The 11,130-nt window shown below is 44.4% G+C and overlaps 1 protein-coding gene across 4 annotated transcripts in view; it reads right to left on the reverse strand.

Annotated features, from left to right (window-relative positions):
• NAA25 (N-alpha-acetyltransferase 25, NatB auxiliary subunit) overlaps positions 1-2,137 on the reverse strand; it is a 62,777-nt gene extending 60,640 nt beyond the window's left edge. For 2 of the 4 annotated variants that reach the window (XM_081546235.1, XM_081546233.1), the window contains exon 1: positions 2,070-2,137. Coding sequence is in view for 1 of the 4 variants with exons in the window: in XM_081546233.1 (XP_081402359.1) it covers positions 2,070-2,127 (58 nt within the window). In the remaining 3 variants the exon portion in view is untranslated. Of the gene's footprint in view, positions 1-1,735 lie in introns of all 4 variants that reach the window. The other 2 variants (XM_081546234.1, XM_081546236.1) reach the window with 2 other exon arrangements.
• Positions 2,138-11,130: the final 8,993 nt, after the last annotated feature.

The following is an 11,130-nucleotide window of genomic DNA, read 5'->3' on the forward strand; positions in this document are numbered from 1 at the left end:
GGGGACAATAGTGGTTTAGGGATACTAAGGTATTTAAACACAAAAGCAGAGGCTGTCCCAAGGTCCAGAGGCCAAGTCAGAAGTGCTGAAGTGAAGGGCAGTCCTTTTCCTAATTCTGCCAGTGTATATTAATTGCCTTGGAACTCCTAAAGAAAGTATCTTCTAATCTTCTTCCCATATAACTATAAGAAAAGCTACCTAATTCTGGCTTCAGTTTTAAGAATATGATCTACATATCTGGTTAACATAGCCTAATGCTTAACAATGTGAAAGGGACTAGTTTTCCTATTGGATAGTTCAAAACATTGTTAATTCTAAGCGACTTATGGGGCACCAAAGACCTTTTCTTTGGTCCTCAAGAACAATTTTTAGAAATCCAATTATTCTTAAAAATATTCAATCTTAAAAAAAAAAGTCTGCAGGCAGCTGCTATAGAGCAGTAATGAGCTACCGATTGTGAACTCTGGGTTCAGTACTACCCTCAAGTCACCCTTGTATACTTACTTCATCTCTGCCCTTTATAATGTATACTGGAGGACACAAGATTTTACCGCCCTGGGGAAAATGGAAATCTACCACTCTCCACCTATGTGACCTCTGGCAAATCAGTGTCTTCAGCTCAAACTAAGGTGATTTCTAACACAGTGGTTAACAGAGTAAGTCTGGGACAGTCCACAGAGGTTAAGATACCAGCGTCATGTTAGGTGAGTGACCTTAGACAAAGTACACATCAATAAAGTCCTCAGTTTCCTCATCTGTGGAAAGAAGAAGGGGAGAGGAAGGGAAAAGGGGACTGGGAAAAACTACCCACCTCAGAAGAAAATGTGAAGATCAAATAATAATAAATATAAAAGGCCAAGGAGAGTGACTGACATAATTAGCAGACTATCTACATTATTATTGCTGTTAATAATAATAATTATTACTGTTGTTATCAACCAGGCTGTTGCTAGAATCAAATAAGACTCGACGGCAAAACATCATTCAAATTACAAAACGCACTACCAGTTGTACCAGAAACATAAAGTTACCCCCATCCAAAAAAGTTAAATCATCTCAGCCTTGCGGAGAAGCCTCCACTTAAGTAACATCTATCCTATAAACACGAGGCCTCCTTTTGCAAAAACCACTGACCTTGAAGCCTTCCTCACCATGAACTAGGCCAAGACCACACAAGCATCTAAGGGTAAAGGAAATACAAACGGGACCACTTTCCCATTACAGAACGTCTCGATTACTGAAGAGGGTTTTTTTCCCTTACTCAAATACGTGATTTTTCCCAACTGGAAGAGCAGAATGCCATCAAGGTCTTAAAGCCTGAGGGTTGAAGTAAGCGTTAAGAAGGGGGATCCACTTAGCACGCGGAAGGCAGGCTGTAAAGGAAAAACCAGAGAAGCTACAAGAAGGAAGAGCCCTCCCTGCATGCCCCCCGACACCGGCTACTGCAGTCGCTTCACCGCTATTTTGGGCCCAAGACCCCCCCGCCCCGCCGCCCCCCCTTCCCACGTGTGCCCAGAGCAGCTGTTCCTCCACCAAAGGGCTCTGTATTAGGAGCCTCAAAACCGGGCCTACTCCTGACTCGATATGGGTTGACCTTGCGTCAGCCCCTTCCCCTCCCTGGACCTCTGTTTCTCCCTGTGCGCCGAGCACAGTCAGTCAGACAACACTTTAGGCCCCGCTCCCACAAGTAAAAAGTCTTTAGTGGGGAATTTTCCCTCACGCAGAGGTGTCCCACCCTCAAGCCGGAGCCAGCTTCCACCTGCGGACAGACAACGCAGCCTGCGGGTAGCGCAGGTCCCGGCGAGAGTAGTGTCTCACAGGGCTTGCCTGTCAGGCCGGCTCTGCCGACCTCCGGCCGCCGTGGCCGCGCCGCTACCAACTCAGGGCTCGGGAAAGCCAGGCCGGCGCTTACGCGAGGCCCGTGGCTGCGGCCTAGAGGCCCGCGCGGCCCGCCCCCTGTGCCCGCCAGCTTGGCTCCTGGCCCCTCAGCGCCCCTCCCGGGCCTTCGCCCGGGCTTCGGAAGCCCTCGGCGCATTCGGCTGGCGACCAGACTGGCCCCAGGCACTCACCGTAAATGGGTCGGAGGCGCCTGTCGTTAGGGTCCTGCACATGGCCCCGCGTCGCCATGATGACAAGCGCAGAACCGCAGTGCGCACGCGCGGGGCAGGCCCCCGGGAAGGGGCTGTTAAAGGGCCAGCGCCGATCTCGCTCTTCTATCGCAATGGTCGCTGGGTTGCGACAGAACGCGCCGGCGCGGAAAAGACAGACACCCAAACTGCATCCCCGACCCCGACCCCCCCCGGGTGTGTCACTTCAGTGGCTCCTTTTCCACTCTTTGCTGGTGGAGTCGTCCTAGCTGGTAGAAGCGGCTGTTACTATTAACATCGCTTACGAGTCGCTTAGTGGAGAGGGAGGAAAGTGAGGGGAGGAGTGGGGGAGAAACTTGGTTCAAGACGGGGCTCGGCTGCTCCTGCTCATCGTGTTTCTCCTCTGTGCTGAAGGACCAGTTAGACTTGTCTTTGATTCACTGTTGAGGAACCGAGAACTCTTGTGGGAGGGTGACCCCGGGGACAGTAGGGGAAAAGGGGTACTGAGTGACAAGTAGAAATGTGCCAGGAAAGTTCGAGGTCCCTTCATCCCTTCCTCGGTGCTCAGCCTGCTAAGAAGCATCCTAGGGATCAAAGTTAACATTACCAGTTTGAGGTGATGAGAAAGGAACTTCCCTTCTGTAGTATTTTTTTCTGGAAGACCCATAAACTCAGACTAGTTACAAAGAAAACATCAAAGAAATAGCACTGAGTGACATTCTACAAAATGCTTGACCGGTAGGCTTCAGGACTGTCAAGGTCATGAAAAATAAGGAAACACTGAGAAGCTGTTCAGTTCAGTTCAGTCGCTCAGTCATGTCCGACTCTTTGCAACCCCATGAACCGCAGCACCCAAACCCATGTCCATCGAGTCGGTGATGCCATCCAACTATCTCATCCTCTGTTGGCCCCTTCTCCTGCCCTCAATCTTTCCTAGCATCAGGGTCTTCAGATGAGCCAGCTCTTCGCATCAGGTGGCCAAAGTATTGGAGTTTCAGCTTCAACATCAGTCCTTCCAATGAACACCCAGGACTGATCTTTTTAGGATGGACTGGTTGCATCTCCTTGCAGTCCAAGGGACTCTCAAGAGTCTTCTCCAACACCACAGTTCAAAAGCATCAATTCTTCAGCGATAGGCTTTCTTTATAGTCCAACTCTCATATCCATACATGACCACTGGAAAAACCATAGCCTTAACTAGACGGACCTTTGTTGGCAAAGTAATGTCTCTGCTTCTTAATATGCTGTCTAGATTGGTCATAACTTTCCTTCCAAGGAGTAAGCGTCTTTTAATTTCATTGCTGCAGTCACCATCTACAGTGATTTTGGAGCCCAGAAAAATAAAGTCAGCCACTGTTTCCACTGTTTCCCCATCTATTTCCCATGAAGTGATGGGACCGGATGCCATGATCTTAGTTTTCTGAATGTTGAGCTTTAAGCCAACTTTTTCACTCTCCTCTTTCACTTTCATCAAGAGGCTCTTTAGTTCTTCTTCACTTTCTGCCATAAGGGTGGTGTCATCTATATATCTGAGATTATTGATGTTTCTCCCAGCAATCTTGATTCCAGCTTGTGCTTCTTCAGCCCAGCGTTTTTCATGATGTACTCTGCATATAAGTTAAATAAGCAGAGTGACAATATACAGCCTTGACGTACTCCTTTTCCTATTTGGAACCAGTCTGTTGTTCCATGTCCAGTTCTAACTGTTGCTTCCTGACCTGCATACAGGTTTCTCAAGAGGCAGGTCAGGTGGTCTGATATTCACATCTCTTTCAGAATTTTCCACAGTTTATTGTGATCCACACAATCAAAGGCTTTGGCATAGTCAATAAGGCAGAAATAGATGTTTTTCTGGAACTTTCTTGCTTTTTCGATGATCCAGCAGATGTTGGCAATTTGCTCTCTGGTTCCTCTGCCTTTTCTAAAACCAGCTTGAACATCTGGAAGTTCACGGTTCACGTATTGCTGAAGCTTGGCTTGGAGAATCTTAAGCATTACTTTACTAGTGTGTGAGATGAGTTACAGACCAGCAATGCCTAAGGAGACACGACAACCAAACATAATGTGATATCTTCCTTGGGATCCTGGAACAGAACAAAGAGCATCAGTGGAAAAAGAGTTGAAATTCAAATAAAGTCTAGAGTTCAGTTAATAGTATTGTGCTAATGTTGGTTTCTCATTTTGATGAATGTACCATAGTAATGTAAGATGTTAAGTGGTTGAGGAGTATATGAAAACTTAATCCTCTTTTCACCCTCTCTGTAAATCTAAAATTATTCCAAAATAAAAGATTTTAGAATGCTTTTATTGTTTGTTTTTTAAAATTTTCAGCCGCACCCTGCAGTACGTGGGATCTTATTTTCCCAGCCAGGGATCGAACCCCCTGCAGTAAAAGCACAGTCTTAACCTCTGGACCACCAGGAAAGTCCCTAAAGGCACTTGTGTGTGTTGGGGGGTGACTACTTTTTAAAAACCAAATGCACTAGAAACTCTCATCCCAATTCTATCCTGAGTTCTAGCTGAAAGAGAAAATTCCAGAAGCAATTACACAGGAAAATTCTGATTGAAAATGGGGATGGTTGGGGAGAGGGAGTCCCTCAAATGAAGATATGATCTGTGATCCTCATAGAAAATAGTTCCTAAAGCTGAGGAGATTTTAAAATACGCTAGATGGGGACCTCCCTGGCCGTTCCACTCCAGAGGACACGGGTTTGAGCATCACCCAGGAACTTAGAAACGTTATTAGGCACTGCCCCAAACATACTGGATCAAATGCTCTGGGTGTAGGGTCAGAAATTTGTATCTTTACGAATCCTCTTGTGATTTGGATTCAGACAAAAGTTTCATCCTGTTTTAGGTCAGAAGCAGGCAAATTATGACCCATAGGCCAAATCTACCTTACTACTGTTTTTGTACAGTCTGTCAGCCAAGAATGATTTTTACATTTTTAAATGGTTGGGAAAAAATAATCATAAGAAGACTAATATTTCACAATATGAAAGTTATATAAATTTCAAAGGTCAGTGTCCATAATAAAATTTTATTGAACCCAAATATCCATTTATGCATTGTCTGTGGTTGCTTTTGTGCTACGACAGCAGAATTGAGCAGTTACAACACAGACCTTGTGGCCCAGAAGGTTAAAATATTTACTATCTGACCCTTTACAAAAAACATTTGCCAATCCCTATTCTAGAATACTCTCAGGATAAATGAATAAACAGATACCTCCAGGGTAGAGTTGTCAGGTCAAATATGATACAATATTTGGGGCATACTTACACTAAAATGATATTCACTGTTTATCTGAAATTCACATTTAACCAGGTGACCTTGATTTTTTCATTGAGACATGCTTGATTTACAAGATTGTATTAGTTTCAGGTGCACAGGTGTTCTACACATTTATTTGCTAAACCCTATCCCAGGGAGAACTCCATGCTTCCAAAATCATGCTAACCAGCAAGAATGAAGGTCAGGAGCCTCCAGTAAGCTGATCCCAGGCTTGCTCTTAGGTGCTGCGGCCAGGTGGGACTGGGCTGGACTTGGGCTTGGAAAGGGAAGAGAAGGGAGGAGACCTGGGGTTCATCTACGACACAAATGAAAGAGCTGGTGAGTTACGTGAGTTTCAAGAATTTCCCAGAATGGAAAAGTGCAGCACCTTAAAAGGGACACACAGGAGGCTCCTGACCAGAACTGTGGTTACTCAGCTACGTTCTCAGGTTACCTTTGTTGGCCTGGCCCAAGAGGAATGCTGATGCTTGGCACCCTGCTACCTGAACTTGGCAGAGCTGGAGTTTTATGGACGCACTTAAGAGAGGCCTCTAGATCCTTGAGTCACCATGCTGGGTAGAATATGTCTCCCTCCACCCTGAAAGCCTGTTTGGCATACAAGCAGGATGAATTAGCCTTTTTCTTTTCTTTTTCTCACTCCTTGTCCTCAAAAGCCTAAGCCTGAAGCAATCACCTGGCTCTGGGCCTGTCCTTACCTGCTCTCTGAGCAGCAACTTTCACACCCTTTGGCCTGAATCATTTCAGGTAACAAACGAGATGCCCCCCAAGGGAGCCAAGAGCCTATCCTTCTCTCTGTACCTTAGAGCTGATGTTATGGGAGAATACTAGGTATACAACAGATGTTCATTCAATGGTGGTTTCCATTATATTGACTTAGAACAGGGGGCTAAGTCCTTCATTCTTGTCCTATTTGGTGGCAGATTTGATCTGGTAGGAAGCCCTCTTGCTCAAGAGCCGTGAGGCACACCAGCGCATTGTGATGGTAGCTGGGCACACAAGGCAGGGCTCTGCATTACTTGGATGTGGTGGTTGTGGGCATCTCCACTGGATAACTTTTCTAATTTTCCTTTGCTTTCCTTTTCCACCTTGATCCAATGCCTAATCTTTATCCTCCACAGAATAAACAGAAGAGTGACACAGTTCATATTTTTCATGGATTCCTTGACCTTTTAAAAATGTATTTATTTTTATTTTTGGCTGCACTGGGTCTTCGTTGCTGCGCTAGGTCTTCCTCTAGTTGTGGAAAGTGGGAGCTACTCTCAAGCTGCAATGCGAGGGCTTCTCTTTGCAGTGGCTTCTTTTGTGGAGCACAAGTTCTAGGTGCATGGGCTTCAGTAACTGCGGCTCACTGGCTCAGTAGTTGTGGCACACGAGTAACAGCTTGTAATTTCCTGCAATGCTTACTATAAAGAAGGACAAAAATACCAAGTAGGCACAGAATTACAAGTAGGCAGAGATCAAGGCAGAAAAACACAGAACCAAGAGTTCAGAGTTGGAGATAACTAGGGTTATGGTCTTGTTTTGGCCAATAATTCAAGGTATACTCCTGGGCCTCATTTTTCCCAACAGAAAAAGAGAGAATGGGTCTGAGGGCCCCTTTCAGCTTTCAGTCCCAGCGGTGCAGCCTTTGTTCACTCTAGCATTTCCAATTCTGTCCACCAGGTGGCATATGAATGCTAAATTGCCCAGGCCACTTTCAAATTAGAAGGGATAGATCTCATTTTAATTGTCTTTTAAAAAATAAAACAGAAGACATCCCTGGTGGTCCAGTGGTGAAGATTCTGCATTCCCAATTTCCAGGAGATGTGAGTTCAATCCCTAGTTGTGTAAGTAAAAGCCCGCATGCAGCCCAGTTATCTTTGTAAATTTTTTTTTTCTTTTTTGCCCACAAGTCTTGTGGGATCTTAGTTCCCCCAATAGGGATTGAACCCCGGGCCCCAGCAGTGAACGCACTGAGTCCTAACCACTGAACCTCCAGGGAATTCCTTATATCTTTGTAATATTTACACTCAATTTTTTATTGAGGTGTTAGTTACATACCATAAAATTCCCTCATTTCAAGGACACAATTCAATGCTGTTTTACTACATTTTACCAAGTTGTGCAGCCATTAATATAGTTTAAGTTTAGAACACTTACATCCTCTTAATAATATTCCTCTATAAGCTATGTTTCCTAACTTTAAAAATAATGAAATGTTTCAAAATCTAAAGATAGAATAATAATCATGTATACATATCACACAGGCCTAACAAATGTTACATTTAACGAGCATAGACTTGATACTATAGGTACATTTCTTCATCTGCCTATCTCCCTGGCTCTTCAGAGATAACCAGCATTCTGCTATTGGCCAGTATCCTTCCTTCTACCTTTTCATATTTTTAAAAATAATTTTCTCTTTTAATAATTTTTTAAAATGTATTTACTTTTGGCTGTGCTGGGTCTTCGTTGCTCGTGAGATTTCATCTAGTTGTGGTGAGCGAGGGGTTACTTTCTAATTGCTGTGCATAGGCTTCTCATTGCAGTGGCTTCTCCCATGGAGCATTGACTCTAGGGTGGGTGGGCTTCAGCATGTGGGTTCACTAGTTGCGGCTCCAGGGCTCTAGAGCATGGGCTCAATAGTTGTGGCGTAGGGGGCTTAGTTGCCCAGCAACATGTGGGATCTTCCCATACCAGGGATAGAACCTGTGTTTCCTGCATTGGCAGGAGGATTCTTTACCACTGAGCCACCAGGGAAGGCCTTTTGTTTTCCTTTTGACTTTTGGGATATGGGGAGGGGGTGGTTTGCCGTGAAGAAGTGTTTTGTTTTTTGCAGCCTTTTCCCCACTGCTGTATTATTTTTCAATTGCTTTAGGAATTCTGGTAATCTTACGGTTTTGTTTTCAACATTTGAATCTTTGACCTGTTTGGAATTTTACTCAGCATGAATAATGAGGTAGGGTTCCAATTTTATCTTTTCCTGTTGCTCCAAACCCTATTTATTGAATAATCCATCTTTTTCACAAAGCACACAATGCCATCTTTATCATATATTAAATTTCCATATGCATTTCTGTCTAGTCTTGGAATGGTCTGCAGGATCCTTTCAAGGGCAGGTCAATGCTGGGGGCCACAAATAAGGAATCTGCGGAGCTGACTGGAATCTGTGTTCTGAGTCTGAACTTTATCTATACAGCCTCTGGGTTACTGAACTCTGGGAAGAGCCTTGTGAGCTGCAAATTGCTGCTAGATGCCAAGAAGGCAGTCTTTGATTTAGGAAAAAGGAGCTTCTAGGAAGTAGTGCTGCTGTGTGGTCAGGTCTCTGGTGAAGATAAAGCATAAAAGATAAGAGATTCAAACTCACAAACTGAGACGTTCACAAACCGATTCTAAAATCTGTATGCAAATTACCTATAGTAGCCAAAATAAATCTCAAAAAAGAGGAACAGAGTAGGAGGACTTACATGATGAGATTTCAAGACATACCATAAAGCCACGGTCAGTAAGACAGTGTGGTATTGGCCCAAGACAGACAAATAGATAAGTAGGACAGAGAGTCCAGATATAGTATGTCCTTGGATTTATGACAAAGGCCCAAGTCCAGTTCAATGGAAGAAGGTACTCCCCGCTCCCCAGTAAATGGAGCAACAGGATATACCTTAAAAAAAAAAAACAAAAAAAAAACCTGTGGGACTTCCCTGGTTGGGACTCTGTGTTTCCACTGCAGGGTGCTAGGGTTCAGTCCCTGGTTGGGGAACTAAGATCCCACATGCCAAAGTGTGGCAAAGAAACAGAAAGTCCTTTATCCCAACTTCAGACCATACAGAAATATTAACTCAAGATGGGTCACAGACTGAAATGGAAAAAGTAAAACAATAAGACTTCTAGATGAAAACATAGAAGAATATCTTTGTGACCATGGGGTAAGCAAGTTTTTTTTTTTTTAATAAGCACAAAAAAGCACAAATTATAATAGATAATTCTTCCCTTTATTCAATATTTATATAGTGCCTACTGGGCACTATATATGCTAGGTGCCAGACATGCCCATGAAAAAAATGTCAGCCCAGCCTTGGAGCAGCTGGTTCAGTTTAAGAGTATAGACCAGCACCTCCTCAGGCAACAATTCTGTAGCTCTCTAGGGGCTCTGATTGGTGATCACAGGAGGCAGTGGGGGCCAGAGGAGGGGTACGTTACCCAGAGTTCTTGAAAGGCTTGTTGCAGTATGTGAGATCAAAGCCAAGTCTTGAAGGATAAGGAAAGCCTGACAGGTCATAGCAGACAGAAACTGTGCTTTCAAAGTCCTAGCAGGGACGAGAGAAAGTGGGTAGAACTGCAAGATATTCAAGCTGGTGGGAGCAGGTGCTTGGGACTGGATATAGTTTAAGAATGTATCTATGTTGTTAATTTTCCTGTAATTGAACTTGGTTCTCCAAGTTCATTGTATACAAGAAGCACCCATCAACTTCTAAAATGAACATTCTGGGACTCTGCCACAGAAATATTTACCCATTTATCTAGTAGGTGTGAAGTGGGCCTGAAAATGCATCTTAATAAGCAATCCTCCCCACCCCACCCCCCATGACACTAATTCTGCCAGCCAGCAAACCACCCTTTGAAAAACAATGACTATGCACTAAGGTTCTTCCCCCTGGGAAACAGGAAGTACTTTCTTCGGCAGCATGGGGCCAAGAGAGCTGAGAGTTTTTCTGGAAAATCAGGTTATGACGCAAGTGAGCCTGGTGTCTCCTTCTCTGGATCTAGAAGGGCTCTGTGCAAGCATCTAAGGGATGAGGAAGCCAGGAGGCAGAGAGCAGCAGCTTCTGGGAACTCTGCCTAGTAACCAGGAGCTCTGGACGATTTCCCAGCATGCCCTGGGGACTCAGGTCCAATCTCCATTCTCCTTGTGAATATGTATGAGCCCCCAGAAGTCAGCTGAGTTTCCTAGCCACCTGCTTCAGAATTGACAGAATAATGTAAACATTTCAGAGCCTGAAGAGCATACCAATAGCATGTTTCAGGGCCTGGCACCTTGACTAGGAAACTGTTTTCTAGCGGTGCTTTCATAAGTATTTCTTCTGTAACAGATGAATATACCTGTGACTATGTGGAAAGTATCAAACAAAAATTATTTTTTAAAGACTGTCCTGAAAGTTCTACCTCCACTGACAGGGTTGGTGTGTATAATGAGTGCCCTTCCTGTAGCAGACACTAGAATGACTCCCTAATAGCAACCTCCTGGGAATTCCCTGGTAGTCTAGTGGTTAGGACCCTGGGCTTTCACTGCCAAGGGACCAGTTTCAATCACTAGTCAGGGAACTAAGATCCCACAAGCCCCATGGCATGGCCAAAGGGAAAGAAAGTCATTCCAAATGGCAACCTCCCCCTTTACTCTCTGTCAAAGGCCTTATTTCCCCTTCCCAGCTTGTCAATTGTCTAAGTACCTCCAGGAAATCATAAGGTGACCAACTAATGGGCCATCTCCTGGGGTCACTGAGAGACAGAAGACAGAACCCAAAACTCATCGGTGGAAATTAAGAGGTTGGGGGCTGGGTGGGAAGCAAAGGCTAACCATAAATACTTGAGAATCACCAACTCATGAGAAGTGGAGATATTTATGAATACATGGATGGCTGGAACTTTTAATAACCAAGAAATACATACCCTTCAGCCTTGCCCAGGAATTCCATGCTTGGATGTACATCTAACTGAAATGAATGTCATATCTAGTCAAAGAACTAGAAATTCATTCTTCACGAAAATAGAA

This window comes from Giraffa tippelskirchi, chromosome 11 (genome assembly GCF_054371585.1).
Source record: "Giraffa tippelskirchi isolate mGirTip1 chromosome 11, T2T-mGirTip1v1.2.pri, whole genome shotgun sequence".
NCBI lineage: Eukaryota > Metazoa > Chordata > Mammalia > Artiodactyla > Giraffidae > Giraffa > Giraffa tippelskirchi.